Source organism: Anguilla rostrata, chromosome 5 (assembly GCF_018555375.3).
Source record: "Anguilla rostrata isolate EN2019 chromosome 5, ASM1855537v3, whole genome shotgun sequence".
NCBI classification, from domain to species: Eukaryota; Metazoa; Chordata; class Actinopteri; order Anguilliformes; family Anguillidae; genus Anguilla; species Anguilla rostrata.
Genome location: NC_057937.1, coordinates 2,369,330 through 2,396,425, shown reverse-complemented (window position 1 = coordinate 2,396,425; position 27,096 = coordinate 2,369,330). Strand labels below are relative to the sequence as shown.

At 44.8% G+C, this 27,096-nt stretch overlaps 2 protein-coding genes across 7 annotated transcripts; both read left to right on the top strand.

Annotated features, from left to right (window-relative positions):
* Positions 1 to 45: 45 nt before the first annotated feature.
* hgsnat (heparan-alpha-glucosaminide N-acetyltransferase) lies at positions 46 to 12,410 on the top strand. 3 transcript variants are annotated; one of them, XM_064334569.1, is made up of 18 exons: positions 46 to 184; positions 1,908 to 2,023; positions 2,435 to 2,571; positions 3,151 to 3,266; positions 3,556 to 3,625; positions 3,937 to 4,006; positions 4,435 to 4,535; positions 6,171 to 6,247; positions 6,361 to 6,391; positions 6,818 to 6,978; positions 7,367 to 7,482; positions 7,990 to 8,111; positions 8,347 to 8,473; positions 9,016 to 9,102; positions 9,562 to 9,639; positions 9,857 to 9,927; positions 10,548 to 10,660; positions 10,987 to 12,410. In XM_064334569.1, the coding sequence occupies exons 2-18, from the start codon at positions 1,943 to 1,945 to the stop codon at positions 11,166 to 11,168; spliced, it is 1,740 nt and encodes a 579-aa protein (XP_064190639.1). In that variant the 5' UTR covers positions 46 to 184; positions 1,908 to 1,942; the 3' UTR covers positions 11,169 to 12,410. The 3 variants fall into 3 exon arrangements, with proteins under 3 accessions (XP_064190639.1, XP_064190638.1, XP_064190640.1); XM_064334568.1 differs by lacking the exon at positions 46 to 184 and adding an exon at positions 247 to 850; XM_064334570.1 differs by lacking the exon at positions 46 to 184 and adding an exon at positions 922 to 1,699.
* Positions 12,411 to 12,897: 487 nt separating this feature from the next.
* Positions 12,898 to 24,473, top strand: pi4k2b (phosphatidylinositol 4-kinase type 2 beta). 4 transcript variants are annotated; one of them, XM_064334572.1, is made up of 10 exons: positions 12,898 to 13,701; positions 17,157 to 17,308; positions 18,457 to 18,657; positions 18,891 to 19,022; positions 19,363 to 19,516; positions 19,808 to 19,872; positions 20,403 to 20,502; positions 21,169 to 21,302; positions 23,095 to 23,154; positions 23,741 to 24,473. In XM_064334572.1, exons 1-10 carry the CDS (start codon positions 13,344 to 13,346, stop codon positions 23,912 to 23,914), a joined length of 1,530 nt encoding a protein of 509 aa, XP_064190642.1. In that variant the 5' UTR covers positions 12,898 to 13,343; the 3' UTR covers positions 23,915 to 24,473. The 4 variants fall into 4 exon arrangements, with proteins under 4 accessions (XP_064190642.1, XP_064190643.1, XP_064190644.1 ...); XM_064334573.1 differs by having other exon boundaries at positions 12,963 to 13,677; XM_064334574.1 differs by lacking the exon at positions 12,898 to 13,701 and adding an exon at positions 16,044 to 16,188.
* The last annotated feature ends 2,623 nt before the right edge of the window (positions 24,474 to 27,096 follow it).

Below are 27,096 nucleotides of genomic sequence, written 5' to 3'. Positions count from 1 at the left end.
AGAGAAATATTGTTACCCATGAAACCAGTGGGTAACCGGAAGTTACAGTCACATGATTGGCACATTTGTCTGTTATTAATACCGATCGATTTTCGCACGTGTTATTAGTAGTTATGTAGTATCATTACGAAATACCGACAACGCTACGGTAAATTCAACTGGTAGCATCAGATCGTTGTGGCATGTAAGGGTTTTCCTCAAAATTCCAGCACGCTATGGCCAAGCTATATACCTTATTGTTTGTTTGAATGTGTAAATATTTGCTACAGCTTTTTAATGGCATAATCGCACTAATTCTGCTCAGTAAGGTTGTATTTTAAAGTATATGTTGTAAATAATAAACCCCGCAACACCTATTTTAACTACTGTTAGCTGAAGTTAAATACAAATGCAAGCGAAATGCTCCAATAATTATAGCTATGCATTTAAGATATTGGACAATCCTTCCCTGGGTATATTACTTAGAAAATACATCATATGTCGAGTTAGTTTGATGTAGAAGCCCTGTTTGCGCCAAGCCCTGATTCAGTGCTCGAACGTTGAATACCAAAGTCAATGCCCTGTCGTTTCTTGCTTTGGCTGCCCATGCTATCGTGATTTAAACTTGTGTGTCAGATTGTACTTTGTCCCTCCTCTCTCTCCTTCCATGTCAAAAACTGAAAGGAGGGGTCGGAAGTATTCGTCATGAGGACACAAAAACTAAATAAAAAACAAAAAGGAAAAGGTGTAGGAAACGACAAGGAAAAATCTGTGCAAACGACTAAGCCAGATAGCCAAACTATGATTTTCCCTGCAGTGATTGTGTTGCTTTTGGCTGTCTCCGTGGCACCACTCGCAGCGCACCTCCCTCGTAAGTAATGTTGACGTTATTGCGATATCAAGCGAGAAAATCCATTCAGTAATGGCAAGCGAGCTGGCTAACTTTAGCGAGCAAGAAAGGACCATGGAATTTCGAGACCTAGCGCTCACGTTAAATCAGATTTATTTTTTTAAAAGAGTGAAAGGCTAACGACTCTAGATACCACAGTCACAGTACCGGTGTTTAATCGTTGGTTGGTGTTTTACGGCATTGCATCGACATAAGGGTTTATAGGTAAATTAGTCAGTTTAGCGCCCGCGATTGAAACGCACTGTTGGAATATACATTGCGATTCACAATCTGTGATAGACATGTCATCCTGCCATGCGATTACCATAACTGGCTTTATATCAGATTTACACGTCAGTTTGGGTTCAGTGACACCCAGTGATGGAAAACATAATGAGCACATCGTGTTGAAACGTACCTTTGCATGCTATTAATTCCAGCGTTTAATAAGCCAAGGGCACGTCGTAATGCAATTTCTGATTCGTGACGTTTAAAAATGCCAGGGATGACTTTTCCAGGCGTGGGCCATGTCTGCGGCGGGGGGTTGCACAATTTGAACTTCCCTCCTAGTCCTAATGAGGGTTTTGTAATAACGCGGAAAGGAAATGAGACTTGACCGTCTTTGGCAGCAGGATTAAGGCATGTGACATTTATGTGCTGGTGCACGGTCCGTCACCGGCTCACATGCCACAGTGCTGCTATTGTGGTTCAGTCAGTGGCAGCGGGAGGCAGCTGACTGGAAGTTCCTACCGCAGCTCACACAGAAGTACAGAAGCTGAAACCATAATCTTGCTGTCCGAACAAAACAACGTAGGGAGGGAAAAAAAACAGGTAAACAATGACAACGAAATCGAGTCACCTGTGTGATGGGGCCAATATTGTGACTGATATTGCTGGGAGAACACAGGGTTCTGGAACGTCCGGATAAGAGAGAGAGACCACCTTGTGTCATGCCTTTTGAAAGGGGACCAGGAACACTGAAGAAGTACTTGTCAAGTTTGCAGTAAGTTTAATAGAACTGTGTGTGTGTGTGTTTTAGTCTCTCACCCTCACCGGAAGTCTACGCTACTCAAAATGGACGAGGCAGCCCTGACCATCAACAATGAGCTGCAAAGTGGGATAGTTGTGTCCTGGTTGTCTGATCATTGCTATCAGGTAAGAGTCATCGTCATGGGAAGATGGAGAAGGCTATCGTACTTTCATGCATTTTACAACTTTATATCCCTTTAACCTGGATTGCAGAAGGGTATATGACTATCAGGTATGAGATCAAGACTGGTAACAAATGGTAAAAAATAATGATAGTATTGTTTCATTTTATTTTATTTTGTTATTCAAAAATGGTGTCAAGGTACAAACTGCTTCCTTGTAATGTACCTTTTTACTTTCATTTTCATTTTATTCACGTAAACCTTTTTGAGGCGCACTGTAACCCTGTGTCCCAGTTACCTTCTGAACCACGTTGCTGGTGAACCTTTACACCCCTTTGTATGTGGGGCAAAGTTGGGTACACGGGCAGAGGAAGTGATCTGATATTAAGGAGAGGACTCTGTCTCTGTGCCACAGTGCCTGTTCCAGCCCCTGGGCGTGGTACCAGCAGCCCAGGAGCCTGGGCTGACCAACTCCACAGACGTCACCGTGGGAACGCAGCATCCCCTGACCCTGCAGGTCAACGGCTCCCAGGTGAACCACGAGCTGTGCAGGTGAGCCAGCGTGGCGGGTGTGAACACAAAACCGCCTGGATACGTCAATATTTGGTTTGGATGTGAATGTTTTTATATTGGCCCTCTCATTGCACACTGTCCTGTAGTGTTTTTGGCACTAACATATTCCCTGGTGTTCGTTTTCAAGTACTTTAAGGCTTCTCCCACACAAGTCGCATTTGTGACCGGCTCCAGTTAGATATGCGTTTTTGGTGGTAACATCAGGGAAAGGTCCTTCATGAACTGCAGTGGAGATGGGCTGGTTACTTGTTGAATGGATGGCGTATGGTCATTTTCCGAGAGAATGTAAATAAATTTTGGGGGAAAATTCAAAGTAATGCTTTATACATCTTCATCATTCTGTATTAATTAAATAATTAATCACACCAGTGAGTAATACTTTTGAAAATTTAATTAATGTTTCAGCTTCAATGAGCTGTGTTCTCAATTGTATCTTTCTGCTTGTGTGGAATTTAATTACATTACATTACATTACATTACAGGCATTTGGCAGATTGCACTTATATGCACTTCAATGTAGTGTAACATCTTGATTGTTAAATTTTTTTTTTTACCCAGAATCCACTTCCACTTTGGAGAGCATGGTAACTACTCCCTGTGGGTGAGGGACCTGAACGACTCCGTGGTCAACTGCTCCATGGTGACAGACAGGGAACCTGTCAACAGCTACCTGCGTGAGTTTAAAAACACGGCCTGTGTCCTTCCACCGTCTTTTTCTGTCCCTCTGGTCAGTGATAACACTAGGATAACCGTTTCTTCAGAGTATAGCCTTTGTATTTTTTTTGGAGAAAATTGTTAAATTATCATTTTCAACACACGGGTTCAGCTGACAATGAAATCGGTGAAAATTCCTGAACCACAAAAAAAAGTTGTGGTTGCCCAGACGTGGCACTCGGAGTTAAGGACTGAATTTCCTGAGTAGGGTCTGATTAAATGAAGATCTATGTTTCGTTCTGTCCTTAGCCATCCTGGTTGCATTCCTGGTATATGCTGGATTATCTATTTTGGTGGCCATCGGAAGCGCCGTGATGAGGTACGGTCTGTTGTTCATCCCAGAATTAACCGCAGTAAAATTAAAGGTTGGTTCTGAACTTGGTGTGCAAAAGACAGTATTCTGCTACTCAACAGAAAGATTTAGAGCTTTTATGTGAGCTTGAACACAATTTTGGCGAGTTCATTTAGCTGATTTCTGAAGTGTGTATAGTGTGGGGCTTGGTGGAAACTTGCATTCATTTGCAAGCAAAGTTAAGGCCAAGTTCCCAGTGAAACTGCACGACTGGGGAATCTTGAAAGGGGTGGAGAATCTTTCCCGATAAATGTATTGATTTATTTGCCGTCCTCCAGGCTCAATGTCGTAAGGAATCTCCTGTTTCGACTGGGAAACACCGTGGAAACGGAGAGACTCATAAACTCGGTACGTAAACGTGGTCCTGCCTTCACTTTTATCATTCCCTGGCCTCTAAGGACACACAGGTGTAAGGAACAGAGAATGAACATTAGCGTAACAGAGGCTGCAGTACAGGAGCGATCGGGACGTGACAGAGAGATCTGAGGAGTTGAGCAAACACGTGCTTTGCTGTTATCCTTTGCCTTATCTCTTTGTTTACGTAAGGTAAATCGAAAATCCATCTGAGGCAGGCTGATATTTATCTGGTGTGCCTTTGTTATAAAGACCTGTTCGGCAGCATTGTGTAAATATTTATATAGTGCATATTGGGCGTATATTTCTGGGTAATTCCTTGCTCATGAAGTCTCCGCAGTCCTCCTCTTTTGTTTTGTCGGTGTTGTTGTCATGGTGCTGCAGTCCTTCTCACGGCTTGACTCTTCTCAATGTTGTGTTAGGAGCTGGGCTCTCCCAACAGAACTTTGGAGTCCTCGTCTGATTCGCCAATACCGCCGACCGCCACCAGCAGCAGGCTGCGCTCATTGGACACCTTCCGTGGGTGCGTGTTCCGGCCCGCCTTCTTCATCCCCGCCCCCAGCTAAGCCACTCCCTGCTTACAGTAAAGGGCAGTATGTGAGTCAGTGCACACCTGCCTGCTGACCCTTGATCAGTGACCTCATCTCAGTGTAGATGTACTAAGGCACTGTAAAATATAGTTATGAGTAGTTTGTTTAGGCCACAACAATGCCCAGGTGCACAACAATGCCGAATTGTTTTCAATATTTTGTGCCCAGGTCTGCTCTTATTTATAGCTCAATCATATCAATCTGATGTATAAGCACAAGATACAGCCACAGACTGCAAGTGTATCCTGAGGTTTTGCTGTGCTCGAGTACAAGCGTAGGTCATAGAGCTGTCAGAAAACTAAAACGAAGGCAGTTGGTTGGAGCAACAGCCAGTTCTCTGACCGGGCCTCCAGGTCCGCAGTTGGGCACCCCTGGTCTAGGCAGTTCATACAGGTCCACTAGGCGGCAGGTGAGCAACCTGAAAAGGATTCACCTGAAAGAAATGGATACTTGGAAAAAAATGTAAATTCTTAACAAATGAGCTTGGAGAAAGAGAGAGATTTTGCATGACAGAAAACCAAAACAGCATTCGGATGAGTTTACAGACTTACAGTACAGGTCAAAAGTATAAGGCCACCTTTGGTTTTTAGAAAAACCTTTGGTAAAGAAAAATTCAGTTAATATATGTGCATTTATTCAATTTAAAAAACAAAAGTATAAAACATTTTTTTAGTTTCTACCTACAATGACAAAAATTTATTTTTTATGTTTTACTTAAAAATAATCTTAGATACTACTTTCCTCAAAATAGCCCCCTTTGGCTTTAATTACAACCAAACAAATTATTGGAAGTCTATCCAATATCATTTTAGAAATGGAGGATAGGAGGGAGGTGAAGGGGTAGTTAAATTGACGGAAATCTTATCTACTTTAGGTTTTTTTTTTTTTTTTTAAACCACAGCTAGCCTGATACCATTGCCCTGCCGTAATGTTAACAGGAGAAGACCAGAAAGATCAAAAGGCAGTAGACAAATATCTTGTGGTGTGTAGCAAAAGAAACCGTTGTAAAATTGCACCACAACTACAGGAAGGACTCAATGCAGCTGGGGAGAATCCAGTTCCCCTGACTACAGTGAAACAGCAACTATGATCTGCTGGTATAAAAGTATGTGCTTCTGCCTTTGCCCTACCTTTTTGGTCCAGTGCTAATGGTGCTAGGCCCACTGTAGTCTTTTCTTCTTGTTAACAGCACATAGCAAGGGCTTTTTTCCAGATACACATCCTTTTAGACCAGCAGATTGTGGTTGCCGTTTCACTGCAGCTGAAAAGCTGTTCATGTTGTATATACATGTTTCCCTTAGAAATGAATCATTTTCATGGCTGTTGAGGCTGTTTTTTATAGTTATGTTTTGTGGACTTTGAAAGGACCTGAAGCCCCCAATTAGGTGTCAGATTTAGCCCTTGTTGTGTGAAATTTTTCCCCTTGTTGTGAGATTTTCCCCTTGTTGTGTGAGATTTTCCCCTTGTTGTGTGAGATTTTCCCCTTGTTGTGAGATTTACCCCTTGTTGTGTGAGATTTTCCCCTTGTTGTGTGAGCTTTACTGAAGTACTCTAACTCTTCCCAACAGCCTCTCGCTGGTGATCATGGTGTTTGTGAACTACGGTGGCGGGAGGTACTGGTTCTTCAGACATGAAAGCTGGAACGGTAAACCCGAATCTGTCTCGGTGAAATGTGCTCTATAACGCACTGTATGTAACGGCTGATCCAGATCAGCGCTTTCATATGACGCCTGCCTGTTCATGTGTTTCCTTTCAAAGGGCTCACGGTGGCCGATTTGGTCTTTCCCTGGTGAGTTGAAAAACCTGTTTCTCGCACATAAAGGTACCGTCAATGGAAATGATACAAAAACCAGCTAAACTTGGGCAACAACTTGCATACAATTCAGAGCCCACTCTTTTACACAATGGCTGTGCCCCTGGTTTAACTTTCCCTGGCTGTATCTGGTTTGAATGGCCAAGTCAGTACATTTCAAGCACGTAAAAAACATTTTCAGCCATGCTTTTGGTCAAACGGCTGAAGAGAGACTGCTGAAGTAGACTGGATTTAAGTTTTAAAGATTAATTCTGAAGGGGGGGGGGGGTCTCATGTGAAAGCTCAGCATGTAATGGCGTGCAGAAGGGCAGTGAGCTGAGTGGCACAGCTCGCCCCTGTCCCTAAACCACGCCGTCCCACATCGTCCCACACTGAACCGCTCCATCCCGCTCTGTCCCGCAGGTTCGTCTTCATCATGGGCACCTCCATCTCCCTGTCGGTGAGTGGAGCCCTCCACCGGGGGTCCTCACGCAGACGGCTCTTCGGGAAGGTCCTCTGGAGGAGCCTGCAGCTCTTCCTCATCGGAGTGCTCGTCATCAACCCCAACTACTGCCAGGGACCCTGTGAGTGCGCCCCCGTCCCGCTCCAGCGTACCCCCGCACATGCTCCATACAGGCCAGCCTGGCGCCCGGTGTCCCAGTAAATGGGGTCCGTTATAACATGGCTGCTTCTGATGTGCTGTGCTAAACCCTGCTCCACTGACTGTGTGTGTGTGTGTGTGTGTGTGTGTGTGTGTGTGTGTGTGTGTGTGTGTGTGTGGTGTGTGTGTGTGGTGTGTGTGTGCGTGTGTGTGTGTGTGTGTGTGTGTGGTGTGTGTGTGTGTGTGTGCGTGTCGTTGTGTGTTGTGTGTGTGTGTGTGCATGCGTGGTGTGTGTGTGGGGTGTGTGTGTGTGTGTGTGTGTGTGTGTGTGCGCGTGCGTGTGTGTGTACGTTTGTGTGTGTGTGGCACAGTGTCCTGGGACTCTCTGCGGATTCCTGGGGTTCTGCAGCGCCTGGGCTTCACCTACCTGTGTGTGGCATCTCTGGACCTTTTGGTGGCCAAGACCAGACTGGACAACATCCCCACGGTGAGCCCCTCTCACACAGGCCCATTAAATGTGCTATGGTGTAACAGACACACAGGACGCACAGCTACGTTGCCTTAATCGGTGCCATTGGGCTAAATTCAGTCTTACGTTACATTACGTGATATTAAAGGCATTTAGCAGACGCTCTTAGACTGAGCGACTTGCACATCTTTCTCAGTTTTAAATCCATTTATACAGTTGGATATTTACCGAAGCAAGTCAGGTTAAGCACCTTGGTCAAGGGTACAACAGCAGTGTCCTATCTGGGGATTCAACCTGAACCTTTAGGTTGCCAGCCCAGTTTCCAAACCGTTAAACCACACCACCACCGTAATTCAAAACTTCAAACTCCAAACTTTTAAAAGTCGCACCTCTTAATTTACACTGATATTGCATATTCTAGTCCATTCGAAAGGTTCTGAATACGGTTAAGATATTCCAGCCTGGCATCCAAACAGAAAGTGCCAGCGTGATCCACAGGGTCGTTTGTGTCTTTTTTTCCCCCAGGATGCATGGTGGTACTCGGGGCGGGACTTCCTGTTGTACTGGCCTGCCTGGATCTGCGTTATTGTCATGGAAACATTGTGGCTATGTCTGACCTTCGCGCTTCCGGTCCCGGGCTGCCCGACGTAAGTGTGTCTCACCTTACAGACCGCGCCACCTGCTGGCTGGAGGATTTGTTTGTTAAAATATATGTTGAATTCGCCATCAGTTTACTCACAAAATCATCAGCGATTGGTGCCGTTTGCTATGTAGACCAATGCTGAAACTGAAGCAAAACCATTTTCCTGAAGAAGGACATGTACTTGACGTCACATGATAACTCATTCCCTTTCTCACTCTCTTCCCCCCCCCTCCCTGTAGTGGATATTTGGGTCCGGGAGGGATAGGAGACTTTGGACAGTACCCGAATTGCACCGGCGGAGCTGCCGGCTTCATCGACCGCTGGCTCCTGGGGTCGAGCCATATCTATCAGAACCCGTCGTCGAGGGTAGGTAAACGGCGGGGGTGGTCTCACCGCCACAGTGCCACGGTGGAAAAGTGGGACGCATGGAAGTGGCTCATTACTTTTAGGATGGTTGTTTTCATGATTATAATGGCAGAATAATTTCCCCTCAGTCAATACCCTTCAAGGTGTGAGGTCACAATTATGTGATTAGACTGTTCCTAACTGAACATTCTAATGCTGATGTCACAATCACTGCTGGTTACCCGAATGCATTGGTGTTCTAGAACACTGACGTAGAATTCTGGAGAGGACAAAACAGGCTCAAAAATCCTGCACTTCAGCGGGTTAATGAATTAGCATCTGAAAAGGGTACCGAGAAATAAGCCATTGGATGTTTACGGGGAAACGACTGGAAAATGAGATTATCGTGTCACTGGCCAAGTCCTCTAAACCTGCATCTGTCTGCAGGCTGTGTCTCTATTTGAGCTCCCTCTCCTTAAATATTTGTTGGGAATCTGCCTGGTTGCATTAGACGCTCCTCCTCAGTGATCAAATATGACGTTAGCGTCTGCTTTCTGTTTTAGGTCCTCTACCAGTCCAGAGTGCCGTATGACCCAGAGGGGGTGCTCGGAAGCATCAGCTCTGTCATCATGGCGTTCTTAGGGCTACAGGTCAGTTCTGCAGGGAATCGCTGGGCTGGGCTGGGGGTGGGGGGGGGGGGTTTGGGTGGGGGCGTGCTGGCACGATCCAGACGAATGGGGCCCAAGGCGATCACCCATGTCACCTATGCCTAGAACCGGCTCTGCACACACAGTGCTACACAAATAAATCATTTCTTTCCAGCTGTAATTTATCCATTTATATTCTGTTTACCTTTGCTCTCTCTCTCTCTCTCTCTTTCTCACGCGCACTCTCTCTCTTTCTCTCACGTGCACACACACACACAATGCCTGTGGGCTCTAATACAGACTAAAGGACACTTATGTAATGTGAAGTACACTCTGTCTGTCTGTATCGTGTATTTTTGCCCCAGAATCCTCAGATACATTGAGTGTGTCTCCTATCTGCAATGGCTGGCAGATAAGGGGGTGATTTAACCCTGTATGTTTGTTTTCACAATATGCCTACAGGCTGGAAAGATTATTTTGCACTATAAGGACCTTCACTCAACAATCATGACCAGGTTTCTCATGTGGGGTTTTGCATTGGTAAGTCACATTTGGTTGTATAGAAAATCCATAATTCTTGGTTGACCTGATTCTGTCATGACCTGATAAGCCATTACTATAAGAAGAACACAGGATCTTTGTCATAATTGTACATAGATTTACGTTGGTGGAACCAGCATGACGAGACAATATATTACATAATAAGGTATCCTAGTGTACATCCTTATGGATTCTGTTGGCTATTTTCTCAACACAGGGAATCATATCTGCCATTCTGACCAGGTGCTCGAAAGACCAAGGATTCATCCCCATCAATAAGAACTTATGGTATAGTAAACCTTGTAATATAAAAATATAAAATATATAATATATCTTGTTAATTACTGTACGGCATTATGGGAATTGAGAGCTGATAATCCCTGTTTTTCTCCACCATTGTCACATTGGCAAAGTTGGTTTCTTCAAAATGGTTCATTCATGCAGAAACCTCTGGTTTTAAAACTGTGACAATCAGCAGGATTAGGAGAGAAATTAGGGGATTTTAACCAGATTCATTTGTGGTTTGAAGTTTGAGAAGCTTGAGACTTCTCATTCTTGTGATGGCTTCATGTGACTTGTTCATCTTGACATAATGGTTAATGTGGTTAATGCATGTGAGTGTGGATCAGACAGCGCACTCTTTTTCTTTCAGAAAGTTAAAACTCAGGTATTTATTTGGATTATGTACAGTTCATGTAAATTGGTCACATAAGGGACATTAATGCGGCGTGTTTACGGCTCATCCAATAAATCTCTTCCCCCCCGATGACCATTTTTCAAACTGCCAAATTAGAAAAATATTTGGCGGCCATTTTGTATTCGCTCCTCGTTTTGAGCGAGTCTGAGACGGGGCTCGTTGTTCCGAGCGCCTGGCTGAGCTCCTCCGGTCTGTGTGTGCTGGGCTGCAGGTCCCTGTCCTACGTCACCACCCTCAGCTGCTTCGCCTTCGTGGCCCTCTGCCTCATCTACTACGCGGTGGACGTGAAGAGGTGGTGGTCTGGCGCTCCATTCTTCTACCCTGGTGAGTGGGGATCGTGCTGTCGTAGGGGCATCTCCCAGTGTTTTCCAGCGATATCCAGACTGTAAGAAAACAAGCAGTGTGTGTGTGGCAGCTGTGGTTTAGGGAAATTCAATGCTGGATATTCAAATCCCTTGTGGGGCTGCTATTGTGCCCTTGTGTAGAATATGTAACCTGAACAGGTGAAAGGCTATGAAAATCACCTTGGAAAAGGGTTTCTGAGAGGCAGCTGTATAATATATAAACAGCGAACCTTTGAATACGTTCTTTTATGTGAGAAAATGGCAGCTTTATAAAAGGTATTATGATCCTCGTTCTCTGCATTTCAGGAATGAATTCCATCCTGGTCTACGTCGGCCATGAGGTTTTCGAAGAGTACTTCCCCTTCAGGTGGAGAATGATCAACAGCCAATCACACGGCGAGCATCTGGCCCAAAACCTGGTGGCCACGTCCGTATGGGTGCTCATCGCCTACATGCTGTACAGGAAGAAGATCTTCTGGAAGATCTAGCCGCCCGCACTGGAGAGAGGCCTGAATGACCCACCTGACGGGTTCCTGGGAAACCAGGTGCACACCTGCCAACGTCTAACTCAACCTCACAGGAGGGCCCATCAACCAGGGCCAAACATTCAGGATATACTTAGGACTGGGGAACCGGGGGGGGAGGGGGGGTGCGTTCTGGAATATTACTGCATACAGTCCTGTAACAGTATCTCAGTGCTGCCAAACTGTCCTACATCTAAATGCCACAGGGATTTGTGTGTGTGTGTGTGTGTGTGTGTGTGCGTTTGTGTTAGTGTGTGTGTGTGTGTGTGTGCATGTGCGTTTGTGTGTGTGCTGCTCTAAAAAGGTTTACTCATGTATTAGGGTCACCTCAAAGGCTCGGCTCGAGCGAGTTGCTATTGGTTCATTATACTCCATGGTGCTTTACACTTTCTTTTGGTTTTAAGGGTCTGCTGCGCTTAAATTAACTGGCTTTGGGAAAAGGGCCGTCAGCCAGGAGCCAAATCGCGCTATGCTAACACCTTACTTTTTCCTCAGCCATTGAAAAAGTATTACTTTAAATGCTGGAATTAAAAGTACACTGGCAAAAGTCTAAGTTCCATGATAGTTAAGATATTGATTTTAGACATTCATGAAAAGTTTGACCAGCAGAGCAAAACAGTTAAATGTTCTCTTTTCAGAGATATGTTCTGTTTGCTCCCTGGGCACTACACATTTGGAGGTTTCCATGGGTACGGGAGCTATATGTAGACAAGAGAGGTCCTGATCTTGAAACTCACAATTTTCCCAACCTAATGAGCAGGAGGGGGAGATATGGGTGCCCTGTATCCTGTACCCTGTACCCAAGTCAGGACATCAGCGCTCCTTCTCATTTTAAATGTGTTCCAAGTCTTCTTCAAACCAGGCGTCATTCCTTCCAAACTCCACATACAAGAGACAAAAACGTGGATTGAAAAATTCAAGTTAATGTTGTGATTTGTGCACACAAATATTTATATTTAAAAGAAACAAAATGGAGATAGTTTAAACGGCTGCTGTTGTATGCATTCACAGATATGAATGAAATTGGTTACTCTTTTATATCATGTTAATGTAAATAGTTTATCATTTTAGTACTATTGTAAGTGTTCTTTAATTGATTATTATTGCTGCATTTCATTTCTCTCGAAGTTTTGTAAATTGTATGTTTTTTGAAAAATAAACATTTTATGTCACTATTTTCTTTAATAAAATATTTCATTATCAAAAGATTTGTTGCATCTCGTGTTTGTTAATTTGCATATTCCTTGTTCAGTTGGTTTTTTTTATGTAATCTTAAAAGATTGCAGTGTAGAAGCTATTTAATGAATGCATTATTTGAATTCTTGAGCTAGTGCAGGGGTGGTTTTAAGTCATTTTAAATGGCCTACTTCATTAACCATCTCCTGTTTTGATTACTGTGTGGCCTATTTGAATTGGGATTGGGTCGGGGTAGGGTGGAGGCAAGTGAGTTGCTGCTAGCTTGTTTGTTCATTTAGTTACTTATCTACTTTCATTCTTGGATGGTAAATTAATTTATACTGTGAATTATATCATTAGGCCTACTAAAATATGCAATACAGCCGCTTAATACCACAAGTGAGATATTTTTTATTTAGTTGGTTAACCTGATTCTTTACTGATTGCAATAGATTTTAGAGAACATAGAGTAGTTACGATTACTAGCCAAGTAGCCCATGTGTCATTTACATGTGTCCCCTTAGAACCAAAAAATGACACATCTTGATCGGCGGTCATCTAAAAACCTAAATATATTTTGACCAGTTCCTGTGCGTATAAATTAATGTATTTACATATTGGTTTGTGGAACTGGTCCGACTTGGTCCACCCGTATACGGATGTAAATAAAGAAAAGGCGGACGCACTGACGAATGTGCTGCTGTATCTTTAAACTCCTGCCAGGTAGGTTAGAATAAGATGACAGGAGCACGCAGGCTCAGTAAGAGGAGGAAGCTAGTGTAGGACGGGTGATGTGGATGAAATGCGAAGAGAGAGTGAGAGGGGTTTAGCTAGCTCGCATGATCAAGCTGGCCAGGAATCGGAGAACAAAACGAAAACAGCTTGTACGTTTGTAAATAATGGCGACGTGAACCACCCAGAAGCAAACATCAGCAAGCCGAGGAAACCAAATCGTCAGCCGATATGATGGCAGAATGCGATCCCGAGGAGAACGCTTCGGTGGCCGGTACCGTAGGCTCAGAAGAGAAACCCAACTTTCCCCCGAAGGAGTTTCCGTCTGGGATTTTTGACAGGACAGTGGCTGTTCAGACATTGAAACTGAATCCGGGATGCGCGGTTCGGGTTTCGGGGTCCAGTGAAAGCGTCCTCACTGAACTGGAAGCGGAGGGTTTCGGGGAGGAAGAGCTCTTATTACCTGGTCCAACCGGCAACGTGTCCCCCAGAGGAAGCAAAGAAAAGCGCACAAGACGGAACAGACTCAGCTCATCCTCGGATAAAGAAAGCTTCGCTTCCCCAGGTGAGCAAAGCTGGGAAGCTTTTGGTGAGTCCCTAGCTAGTTGAGCTAGCCATCAGTTAGCTCGTTCGTTTCTGACATTGGCTGTGCTGATCATTTCCACCCCACACAATATCAGCCAGGTGTAGCTATATGCCACCGAGGACTTTGTAGCTATCTAACTAGGCTAGCTAGTTCATTGTCTCGAATGAGCTCATTTAACTAGCTGTCAACAGCTGTGAAGTATGTGCTTTAACACCCACATAAGCATAATAACCGTGGGCAGGCTAACTATCATTAACTATCATAAAGAAGCTAACTCTAGGTACATCGCATTGTGAACTTAAGCCATCGCGTTTCGACATGTCTTGTTACTGAGTGCATATGTCCATGTCTGGTGTTATCTGTCCAACATAAGATAAACGGGCTAGTTCAGTGTTAATCATTATATCCAGCTAGCGAGCTGCTGTACCCCAGTTATCAGTTGTTGGTAGACTGAATGCTAAGCTAGTTATCAGTTCAGTGTTGTGTTCGGTCCATCACAGTGTTCTTTGCCCTGTCCCAAGTGGCTTGTGTGGCTGCTCGCTTATTGATTTGCCGACTAAGGTTTTCTAAAAATTTCCTCTTCTAGCCAAGGTTATTGATGAAGCCAGTAGACTATTAGAAGTGGAGAAAATGAATCATTGTTAAGCTCCCTGCTTAAAGACTGAGTTGATGTGGAGCGACGTGTTAGCTGGTGTCTGCTAATTAAGTGAACCATGTGTGATAGAAATAAACGCAATCAGGATGAACTACATTATAAAAATCACCATAGCAACTGCACTCTTTTCCTTTTGAGGAATGGAATCCTTGTGTGGAAACGGATTCATTTTTTTCTGGTTGGCTTACTAAATGGTTTGGGTTGCTAATGTAGTGGAAGGTGTGCTAGAAACAGATGGCCACAGCTTTGACATCATATGATATTCTTTTTATTTGTTATCTCCCATCCCGAGTCTTCGAAGGCCTGCCTGGAGAATTGTATTTGCCCTTACCGTGCACCAACATGCCGTATTTGACGCCGTATTTGACGGCTCTCTGCAAAATCTCAGAGTCGTTTAATTGACATTTAGAATCAGTTGAATGTAGTTCGTAATCAGAATTAATGTAGTTATCATGCGAGATAACTTCAAAATGAAGCGCACACAGTAGAACCCGAGGAAGGATCAATCCAGCTTGCTTTGGGGATTGCTAGAATCCAAAGTCACCTCTACAGGTATGACTGCAGGTGGTCAAACAGGGTTTACAAAGAGGTTTATCAGAGAGAAGCAGTTGTCAGAACAACATGTATCCCAATTTGGGCCTGCCTAATCCCCTATCATAAAGAAAGGCAATGATGGGGCCGGTCTGGTGAGTTTTCAGATCAAACAAAGCACCTTTCAAAAGGATGAAAAGACCCAGCTGGTTTAATGTAGGTCACACGGGTAGCTCACGAATCAGATGACCCCTTTCCATGGCAAAAAGAACCAGACTGGATAGTACTGTTCTATTTTTAACTGCCTTTTTTAGAAGGTAGTATAAAAGACCATCAGGCTGCATGCCTTTGATTTAACATGTTTCATAGCTTTTTAATGTGTTTATCATGATAGTAGAAGCAGTTGGCAGATGCTAATATTCAGCACAGTTTAAAGGGCTACAGTGGCTAGATTACTGGATAAATTAGATGCATCTCCAGAATATACTGTAAATAAGTGTCAAACTGCAACAAAATGCAGTGTCTTAAGTACACACACAAGCATCTATTCTCTGAACAATTGATAGACTTCATCAAACTGAGCGTATGTACGTTTGAAAGTATTGTATGAATTAAAAAATATATATATTTTGTAACGTGCTGAAAACAAAGAAACATTTCTGCTAAACACCATAGAGATGCATGCTGTTCAGTACAAATGCAGGTTAACTTGATTATGTGGAAGTACTGTTTTTATTTATTTTTTCCTAAAGTAGGTTAGTTATACCTGTACACACCCAGCTAGGCTACATCAGTGAAGGACACCAAGCCTTGAAACAATATTGTGGGAAAAGGTTTTCTTTAAGCATGCAGGCTGCCCTGCTGCATTTAGCCCTGTGATAAATCAATAAACCCCTGCGTTGGAGCCATTACAGTGGGGTTTATAGCTTTCAAATGGCAGGATTATAAAAGCATGGTTTGGACCATTTCCCATGCAGAAGCTATGCTTTGATTTAACCTTAATTTAATGTTCACCTTGGTGATGGGCGGGTAGCCAAACACATCGGTAGTAAAAAGGATCCTTTAGTTGTGTCAGTTAAACCTGTAAGTTTTATTGTTTAATAAAAGATCATTTGCGTTTAATCCTTCCAGTACGATGATGAGATATATAAATGTGAAGGGCGAGTTGTTGGGAATGAGGGGCCTGGTTGGTCTTGCTTTTGCATGCGGGTATGGAGGAGGAAACAGCGCTTTCATTTCAAATTATTTGGAGAGTAGCCAACAGGTACTTCAGTGTCGACAGCTTCTGCCTTCTCACAGGAAAAGTAAATAAAAGAGGTGCTGCATCGATCCGGTTTTGAAGCTGAGCCTGTTTGCGGTCGCACTAACACAGCTACGCCTGGCTGTGCTTAGCAACAGCTGAGGTGTAGGCCTAGCACTTCAGGCTTGCTGTTGACCGTTATGCCGTGGTTTGCGGCGCTACACTGAAATGTAGCTAACTCAAAAGAATATGGTTGCATGGCTGCTACTCTTCAACTTTTTCCAGACATACCCCGATTCCATTTCCATTTCCAACTTCCGTGATTTGTTTGGCCTCTGTGAATCCGGCAGCAATATTTTTAAACGGGAAAAGAAATCACGGTTGCATTGACCTCATTATACTTTTATAATGTTGCTAGCTAGGCCTACTCGAAAATGGCTGTGTTGCAAATCGTCCATGGAATGGGTATGAATCTTTAATGTCCATCTAGCTAATGGACTAGCCTGAGGCCTACAGGATTGAGTATCACGGCTGTAGAAAGTTCACACAATCCGAGTCGGGTATCAGATTGCACCGGAAGTCTGTGCTTCTTTTTCAGCTATTCCTTTTCAAAAGGAAGTAAAAATCAAATCGGTGTAGTCAGTTATATAATGATCGTGCCAGCCTGGGGATTGAGGGAGCTGTACCTTTGATTCCAGTCTATCTCTGTAGCTGTCTCCAGCATATGATACTAGTGAGACAAATAACTCTCATTGTTGTCATATGGACGTGGTCGTCCGAATTTACTGACGTAGAGAATGCAACGATCAGATCGACCAAATCTATTATCTGTTGAGCAGCAGTAAACAACATTGGAGCAGGTGTGCTTTTTTGTTTGTTTGTTTTTTTAGTTTGTAAATCTGAAAATGAAGTTTGAAAATATAAAGAATCCTTTAAAGGTTTCTTCGGCAGTTAAGAGTGTTGTAAATCTAGTGGGTAAGGTTTCCTGCTTTTTTTCTGCATTTCAACCCTTTTTTGTGTCCCTGGTGACAGGTGGAGGAACGGGCGAGGTTAACCACTTCCCCGAAGACCCTGAATTCGCCGAGATCGTCCAGAGAGCCGAGCAGGCCATCGAAAACGGCATTTTCCCCGAGAGGATCTCTCAGGGGTCCAGTGGCAGCTACTTTGTGAAGGATCCCAAAGGGGTGAGGGGCTGGACTGGCTTCGTCTTAACAAAATGGAATTTTTGTATTGGTTGCCTACTGCAACATCTGGCAGCAACATGCAGTGTTTGCCTACAAAAAGCGAAAGTGTTGCGATATCTTGATAATATTTTTTAGTATGTTTTTGCTACTTGATAGGTATTTGCTATAGTTCCCCGTTTTTCACATCCTGAATCCATTGAGGGCCGAGAACTGCTGGTTTTCCGACCTCCCTTTACCTGGGAGTCAGGTGTGAAGACAGTCTGGCCAATCGGTGGCTCTAATTGTTCAGTTAATTGCCTGGGAGGGGAAAAGTTGTTGTTGTTGTTAGTGTTAATCAGTTTAACCTTCAGGGTCCAAGTTGAACTATGCGGTTGTTCCCTGCACTTGGACCGGTACTTCTCTCTAGGGGTTTCGTCATACTTGTTCCTAGTTATGGTTATACACTTTGTTTTACGTCGCTCTGGATAAGAGCGTCTGCCAAATGCCTGTAATGTAATGTAATGTAATGAAAAAAACCCAAGGCCCCCATTTGAGTTTCCATGGCGATAGCTCATTTCCAGCAGGCGCACAAGGGGTGGATGGTGCTTTCACACCTTGTGTGTCACTATTATCCGGAGAGACTGACAGTGCAGCCCATTGCCAGCCCGAGCACACATTTACGTCACAGTGAGCACGCTCTGTCCTTTTCCCCCAGAGCCATGCATGCATGCACCACATTTGCCTAAATTCAAAAATCTGTCCGTCCTAAGAAAATTTGGTCGGTTGTCACACAAATGTCGTACCCTGCCTTCTTTTAACTCAGCCCTTCAGAAATGTATTTATTAATTTTTTTAGCTCCTTTTGTATTTTTATTTTCTCCCGTGACAAGGATCGAATTGGATGAAAAATCGAATTATTTTCTCTTGACGCGGAGCACGGCGCCGAACTGTGATGGTTTTCCTGCAGGAACACCTGCTCCCCTGAAAAAGTCACCGCCTGTCTTCCAGACCGAATGAGTTCAGCGGCGCACATCCACGGCGCCTAATGCCCCCGGCCATTTTGCGTTCCTGCGATGGCGTCGCTTTCTGGAATCCTGATCTGTCATCTGCCTCATATCTTTCTGAGCGAAAGAAATCCACCTTTCGTTTTGTTGCCTTTTTGTGTTTCAGAAAATAATCGGGGTGTTTAAACCAAAATCTGAGGAGCCCTACGGAAACCTGAACCCAAAATGGACCAAGTACTTCCACAAAGTGTGCTGTCCCTGCTGCTTCGGGAGGGGCTGCCTCGTACCCAACCAGGGCTACCTCTCGGAGGCCGCCGCCTCCCTCGTTGACCAAAAACTGGGGTTGGAGGTTGTGCCCAAAACCAAGGTACGTGTGTCCCGCCCCCTGCTGCACAGGGGAATGGTGTCCGTCTGCACGGGGCTGACGAGGGAAATGACTCAAATGTGAGAGTGAATTTCATTTTGTTGTGCTGAAATCCTCACTGGCTTTGGCTGTTGCTGGTGAAAAATATCCCCCTTCATAATTACCCCTGGATTTGTAAGCAAGTTATTATTTTTTAATTGGATGGTTTTATTTATTTATATTTTTCTCACTGGTAGGTGGTGTTTCTCGTCAGCGAAACGTTTCACTACAGTGCGATCGACCGCGCGAAGTCCCGGGGGAAGAAGTACGCCCTAGAGAAAGTTCCCAAAGTGGGCCGGAGGTTCCACAGGGTCGGGCTGCCTCCTAAGGTAGCGGGACGGCGTTCGTTATCCTGCAGTCTGTCGCTCTGTCGCCTCGTTTCACTGTCCTCAGCCGTCTCATCTCTTTCCAGAGATTAATTCCCGTAATACTGTTTCCTGAAGTACTGAAGTAGACCGTTTCCATTTACCCTTGAATCTGTGTGTGAGTGTGGGTGTGTGTGGGTGTGTGTGGGTGTGTGTTGGTGTGTGTGTGTGTGGCCTATGCTTGTGAAATGCAAACGAAAGCAAGAATTATGAAAGGAACAAACTATATTGAGTTAAGAATGTAAGCAGGTGTCAGTAACTGCTGTTGGCTCGGAGTGACTGTGTGTACGTGTCCTTTGCGCAGGTGGGCTCCTTCCAGCTCTTCGTGGAGGGCTACCGGGAGGCCGACTTCTGGCTGCGGAAGTTCGAGGCCGACTCGCTGCCGGAGAACATGAGGAAGCAGCTGCAGTTCCAGTTCGAGAGGCTGGTGGTGCTGGATTACGTCATCAGGAACACGGGTACAGACGCCGTGCCCTTGAGTCTGCTCTCCGAGCTTTCTAGAAAGAGTCCCTGAAACGGTGTCGTCTTGTCTCTGTTTAATGTGCACATCGACTCGTGTTTTATAAGTCTCTTCCATCTACAGTAGTTGTTGTAGATTCCTCCTTTAGCGTTTGTAGAAAATGTACAGAGCGTATGGAATGCACGGCTTTTTTCTCTGTGGCTGTCTTTAGATTTGCTTTGCTTATTGTGGCTTTGAATAGTCTGGTGGAAAAAAAAAAAATTAAAAATAAATTCTCTTTCATGCCTAGACAGAGGAAATGACAACTGGCTGATCAAGTACGAGAAGCCTGGCAGCGGCGAGGTTTCTGAAAAGGTATTCTGAGCGGCTTTCACTGTTTCCCCTGCGGCTGGCTGCCCTCCTGCTGTCCTGCGTGAGAGGCAGCCGTGCGTTCCGTTTCCGTCGGTCGCTCCGGAGAGTCGGGTCTGCAAAATGAACGAGGCGTGATTGCAGACTGGAGCGACTGTCACCTTTCAGTTCCGTCTTACTACGGAGAGCAGAGCTGATAATTGGGAAGAGGGAGGGAGGGGGAGGGAGGGAGGAAGAGAGAGAGGGAGAGAGGAAGAGAGGGAGGGAGAGAGAGAGCCAAATTTATCCCTTTGCAGATTTGAACAAAGGCATCGTTCACTAACGTGCAGTGCACTACATTACTGGTCTGTGTTCGAGCGCTTTCTCAGATTCCCGTTAAGCGCCCTGGAGCGTGGCGCTGGGGTCTGAGGCTCTCCCGCGCTGCCCTCGCGCGCAAAGGGCTCGAGCGCAACGCTCAGCGCGCCGTCTGGTTTAACGGGGGCGAACTGTGAAACGCACAAGCCGAAGGACTGACTCCAGCGTTCCCTCTCCTCTAGGACACCGAGTGGACGGCGAAAAAAGACCCTGCCATTAAAATCGCAGCGATAGACAACGGGCTGGCTTTCCCCTTCAAACACCCCGACGAGTGGAGAGCATGTAAGCTCATTATCCCTTCTCCTTCATCCTGGAAAAAAAAATAAATTTTTTACTGTGAACGTGTATTTGAAGGCAAAGGCACTGAAAACTTTGAAGTTCAGCATTGCATCAATTTGTACCTCCTGGTACCTCTCATTCATACACGCCTTATAATGGCTCTAGAATGGATGGTGCAGGCCTTCATTAAGATCATCAGTCATGATGGTAGGATGTAAGCAATAACGACATTTCCTTGATACAAGTCATAATCAGGACCATGCTTAGTGTGATGGCAGTAAGATCAAAAGGACCATATGTCACATCATTCTGTTCCCCTTAATGTGCCTGGGACATGTGTGCTGTCCTGACTGAAATATTAATTTAATCCAGATGAACAGTAAAAAAAAGGATTTCCTATCCTCGTGTGCTATCCTGAAGTCCACTGAAAGAACATTAACATGCTACATTTCATGTGAACGTACCGTGTGTGTTTAGTGAAAGCCTTCTGAGATAGCAGTCAAGGTGAACTTGATGAAGATGATGACCAAATTTGTTATCTGAATTGATATAGAGAATTTAAATAAAATAAAATAAAAACAGAGATTCAGTGTGTTTGCTTAAATGTTGACTACTACTTCTCTTGTCTGATTGGCTGAAATGTTTTTTGGGCGTGTCCCTCCCCCTCAGACCCCTTTCACTGGGCGTGGCTGCCCCAGGCCAAGGTGCCCTTCTCCCTGGAGACCCGGGAGCTGGTCCTGTCCCGAATCTCCGACATGAACTTCGTGCAGGACCTCTGCGAGGACCTGTATGAAATGTTCAAGGTCAGTGCCCCGCCCCTGAAACGCAGCCTTCCACACGCTCAGCACCAACTCTGCGTTGCCCGGGTAACGGGGGTGCGATGCCCCCCCCTTAAGAATTTTTCATTCTTCTTGGAAAAATTGTCCAAAGGACATGAACCATAATGTGAAATCAGTTTTAACCTAAAGTTTGTATTCCAGTGTAAAAATCTTACACTTAAAATACAGAGCAAGCAAAAGTTTTCAGTTAAGGATGTTCATCCAACCCTAACATGCTTATTTATGTCTTGTGTGATAATGGAGTGATATTAACACAGTTTTTCAGGAGGAAAAAGGCTGCCTCTCCTTCAGTCTCCCTCGGTAGGATTCGCGCGAAGCTCTCGGCTGTGTTGACGAGCGCCGGTCGCTGCTTCATTAGCACGTCTTAGCGCAGAGCGTTCCTGCTCCTGCCGCGCCGCTCGTCTCTTAGCAACGGAGACGGCCGGCTCCCCTTTCGCGCTCGTTTAACGGCAGGAAGTGAGGGTTGTGGGTGGCTCATCCTGTTAAGGCACTGTTTCAGTGTGTGGATGGGTCACACGGTCTGGTATCTGTTAAGGCCCTGTCCCAGTGTGTGGATGGGCCCCATGGTCTGGTATCTGTTAAGGCACTGTTTCAGTATGTGGATGGGCCCCAGGGTCTGGTAATTAGTCCAGGTTGTGCCAGTGCCAGCTGCAGCCCCCAGCCTTCCAGGGGGGGTTCAGTTAGCTCAAGCATCACCCAGGGAGAGTTTAAGAGACGGACGGTGATGGGTTAAGAAAGATGACGGTGCCCGCAGGTCTTTCTGTCAATCTGCTCGTGAAGGGTCTTCCTCCAACTCATGTCTGTGCAAGCCTGATTTTCCTACCGCAGTGTCATTAGCAGCGACTGACATTTTGGCTCAGAAGAGTATGTACTTGTCTGCACTCCCCTGCATTGATTAGCAGTTCAGGAATGTGCTGATGTGTATATATAATTGTGGTTTCCAAACTGGGGTGAAGTAGAGGAGAAAAGGCCTATGGGGAAATGAGTTCTTCTCTCTTGCCGTCTGATGACAGGCTACATATGGCTCAGTAAGCATTCATCCACACCTAGACCTTACTGTGGTTTAGTGTCATTAATATTGCAGCGTGTTGTGTTTACTGTGGGCTGCTCAAACAAGGCCGTCACACAAGCCTGAACAGTGTTTGGGTTTCAGTTCATGCTCTACAACGCTGTTGATGTATCATTTGTCTCGCAGTCAACCTAAATGCGCTACGAGGCCAAAAGTATGTGGACACCTGACGTCCAACATCTCATCCAATATTATGGGCATCAATAGGGAGTTGGTCCACCCTTTGCTGCTCTAACATCCTCCACTCTTCTGGGAAGGCTTTATGCTAGATGTTGGAGCATTGCTGTAGGCATTTGCTTCCATTCAACCAGAAGAGCATTAGTGAGGTCGGGCACTGATTGGGCGATTAGGCCTGGCTTGCAGTTGGCTTTCCAATTGATCCCAAATGTATTGGATGGGGTTGAGGTTGGATGGCTCTGTGCAGGCCAAGTTCTCCCACACGGATATCGACAACCATTTCTATATCGACCTCGCTGCGTGCCCGATGTCATTGTCATGCTGAAACAGGAAAGCGGCCTTCTCCAAACTGTTGGGGAAGCACAGAATCATCTAGAAAGTGATGTATGCCGTTAAGATTTGCCTTCACTGGAACTACGGGGCCAAGCCCAAACCATGAACAACAGCCCCAGACCAAGGGGTGTCCAGATACTTTTGGTCATGTAGTGTATTTCTCTGTTTGTCTCGCAGACCGATAAAGGATTTGACAGAGCTACATTTGAAAAACAGATGTCCGTAATGAGAGGACAGGTGAGGTTCATTCCTTTTTTATTTCTCTTTCCTCCCTCCACATGCTGAAATGTCAGAGCAGGATTGAGGTCACTGTTGCAGATTGCAGGAGCTTGTTCGCATAGCCGTCTCCTGAATGATGCTGACCGCTCTCGCGTTTATATATAGCTGGTTCCAGCTGCTGAACGTCAGTAGACTGTGAGTCATTTCCTGTTCTCTATTCTCCGGTAATTATCGCTGTTGAATGTCAGTTCATCTGATAGAAAATCTCATATTTTAAATAATAACCCTGGGAGAAACAGAAGAGAGCAGAAATCTGGTTCAGTACATTCCCAGTAGTCTACGGTCCTCTACCTTAAGGCTTGAAGCACAGAAGAAGATTATGTGGCAAATTCATGCTTTTCGCTTTTTAACCCTTTAGGCTGTGAGATCACGAATATGTGATTAGAATGTTATTACCTGAGCATTCTCCTGCTGATGTCACAGTCACTGCTGGTGCTTAAAAGCACTGGAGTTCTAGAACACTGGCTTAGAATTTTGGAGAGAAAAAATTCCAAAAAAAAACTGCTCCTCAGAAAGTTAAACAAGTGAATCATTCTCCTCGTAGATTCTGAACCTCACCCAAGCGTTGAAGGACGGTAAGAGCCCGATCCAGCTGGTGCAGATGCCCCGCGTGGTGGTCGAGCGAAGCAGCGGCGGTGGCCAGGGTCGGGTGGTGCAGCTGGGCAACGCCTTCACCCAGACATTCCACTGCAAGAGGCCCTTTTTCACCTCCTGGTAGAGGGACTGGGCACCAGGAAAGAGCCTTTCCGGGCCTAGTGGAGCCCCCCTCAGCTCAGCCAAGCCCAAGACTGCTTTTTCTACAAGGGAGTGGAGTTCCATTCGGAATATGAAGGGAGCAAATGCGTTGGAAAGGAGCTGGAAAGCTTCCAAACTGCCAAAACAATCGAGACAAATGAACAGCGGTTGAAAGAATGAAACTTTTAATTGAAGGAAAAGTGTTGCCTGAATGTAACTGCAAGTTTACAAAGTTTTTTTTAATGACATCTCTGGACCTCACAGTGTGGAAGAATACTGCTGTTGGCCTTAGTATTTTTATACAATGAATGTATTTGCCGATCGGCTTGTATTTAAATGCTGGCTGCAGTATTCTGTTCTCCTGGGTTCGGCTGGAGGAGCTTATTATCATGAGGCTTAAAAAGGGTCAGCACACCCATTCAGACAACTCCTGTATGCATCTCTGACTTTTTATTCCACTGAAATATGATTGTAAAAGTAGTTTGAAATGTATTTAACTGGAGCTATGAAATTGAATAAATTTGGATCTGATTTAATATGAACTACTTTAGTAATTTCACTGAAAGCTTTTGACTGAATGTGCTAAAATGTATTTTTAGATCTTGTATGGTATTGGATGGAAAACGATATGGCTAGTTGATATTACTGTTTTGTCTAAGGTTTATGATTTTACACAGTTTGCATGGAAAATATTGTAGATGCAGGATCAGTCACCAATTCTCAAGAATTCAACTTGGTCGTTTTTTAAAAAAAAATGTTATTGAAGCGCTTATGTAATAATTAGTTATGTTATGTCATACGACTGATACGAGTGGTCAGAGTCCAACGTGAACGATAAACGATTGCAAACGCAGTCTACCTCTGAACAGCTCCGCACAATCCGCGTCTAGCTCTGGTGACTGCTGTAGTAATGCCGTTCGGGAAAATGTGATTAGATTGTAAGATTGCATCCATTTATGAAATTTAATGTAAGTGCTCAGAATGAAGTTAATGAGTTATGTAAATGCTTTATTGCTTTGTGATGTCAGTCGTGACGTGAGAGGTTGGTGAAGGCAGCTATAAGAGTGTACGCCAAATTGTAGCTGTCCTTTTATGGATGCATTAACGGCGCACGGAGGCACAGTGGTTGCTAAGGAAAGGTGGAGAAGCGGAGAGTGTGTGATGACACGCGTACGTGCGGCGCTGCCAGTTAGCAGTGAAGATGCGTTAACGGTTATTTTTAAACCCACGTCTCTTGCTAATTAAAACTGTTGTCATGCCGATCACACTTCCTAGCTGTCTGTACAGGCAGACTTGTCTCTTTACTTAGAAGAAAATGAAAGGGTGCTAATATCTAGTTTACTGACAATTTTATCCCCATATTTCCAGCCACAGGAAAACAAGTTCTCAGCATTCAAACCATCATTAATAGCATAATCTAGCTGTCGCGGTTGACGTGATGCTTATCCTTTAAATAACCCACAAGATAACCGCAGCCGACCGACAGCAGCGATGGAGGAGCCAGCGACTGTTTTAATGTGCGATCTGCTTTGTGTCTCGTGCTCGGATTTAAAAAAAAATAATAATAATTTCCAGGAGCATGAGAGGTTGAGATAACGGCCAGGATGTGGCCAGACCCCTCTATTCATCTTAGTGGCGTCGGGTTTAAAGCATTCTGTGTCGTGGCCGCCCATAACTAAAATTGATATTTGGGTAGACTTGTGTACGTGGACTTGTGGACGGTGTGGCCTAATGGATCCCTGGGAACAGGCCCAGAGAGCTCTGTTCCATAGGATGGGGTGGAGAGGTGTTGAGTCCAGAAACGCAAAGCTCTCCTCTTTGGCTGCAAAATTCCATGCCCACAATGTGGCACAGTGTTCGTCTGTAGCTACTTATGTGATCTTTTTTATTTCCCGTTAATAAAAACTAAAAAACCCCCATGAAAAATTAGTTGAAGAGCCTTGTGGAGTTTATACTCCTTGTTTGTATGGGGTTTTTTAAAGGATCCCAGCAAACACAAAGACGTTGTGACAATATTGCGGAGACCACTTTAAACATTCAACCTTCTGACAACATTGTTACAACGTTGTTTGGAATGTTGTGTGTTTGTTGTGATGCCACTGTTTCATTTGACCTACCTTGTAAACTCTTTATCTAGTCAGTATCTATGAATGTGCCCTGTGATTGGTTGGTGCTTCTCCCTCTAGATCACCCCAACCCTAATGTGGGGTTTGAGGGAATGGATGTGTTGGACGTATAGGCCCTAAAATCCATGACCTATTCTATCTGCAGCCACCAGGTGTCGCCTTACACCAGCACTTGATGGTGACACGATGGCGCAGTCGGCAGTAAAATCTAAGAAAACTTAAAATAAATGAATAGTTGCACATGGAATGTCCATTCCAAGGATGATTTAGTAATGGTTTGGTGCATCCAATCAAATATTAATTGATTTTGTTTTTCTTACAAATCGACACAATCTTGCTTTGGGACGTATCAGCTAAATTGACGGCTGAGAACATATTTTGAAGGAGAGTAAGAGTCTGTCTGTCTTGGAGGAAGGCCTGCACAACCGAGAGTCTTCCACAGACTGTCCTGGGTCCTTTCTGCAGGGCTTAATTTGCATAGCACCAGCCTTTCTTCCCACTAGAACAGCGTGTGCAGTCAGGCGAGGTCAAGTGTGCCATGTGAAAAATCCTTTAAAAAATTAATTTAAAAAAACCCACATGAACAAATCCAAATCTCATTCACAAAAGCCAAAAATAAACGTTATTTAAAATGCATACCCCTGAAGCCTGAAAGAACATTTAGGCCTACCGCTGACACCTCACGTCAATGTCAGGGAGTGCGTCGGTCGCTATTGAGAGCGTTCGTGCCGTGAGATTCTGCAAATTTGTAAAGCGTGCCGCGGAAGGGAAAAGGTTGGGAAACGCGGCTCTAGAAGGTCCTCTGTGATTTTCGGTGCACTGATCAAAGGGCAGGCTGACCTGACAGCAGGGGGTTCAGTGTGACACGGTAGTGAGGAAACTGGGCCAGAAACCAGGTCACGCGTCTAAATCCCCGGGCTGGGTGCTGTAACTTAACTTTTATTTTTACTTCAGTAAATATCCAGTTGTACAAATATGTTTTTAAAAAGTATGGCTGTTTGCCTTTGACTGGACAGCCTCTTTCTGATTGGTTGTGAGG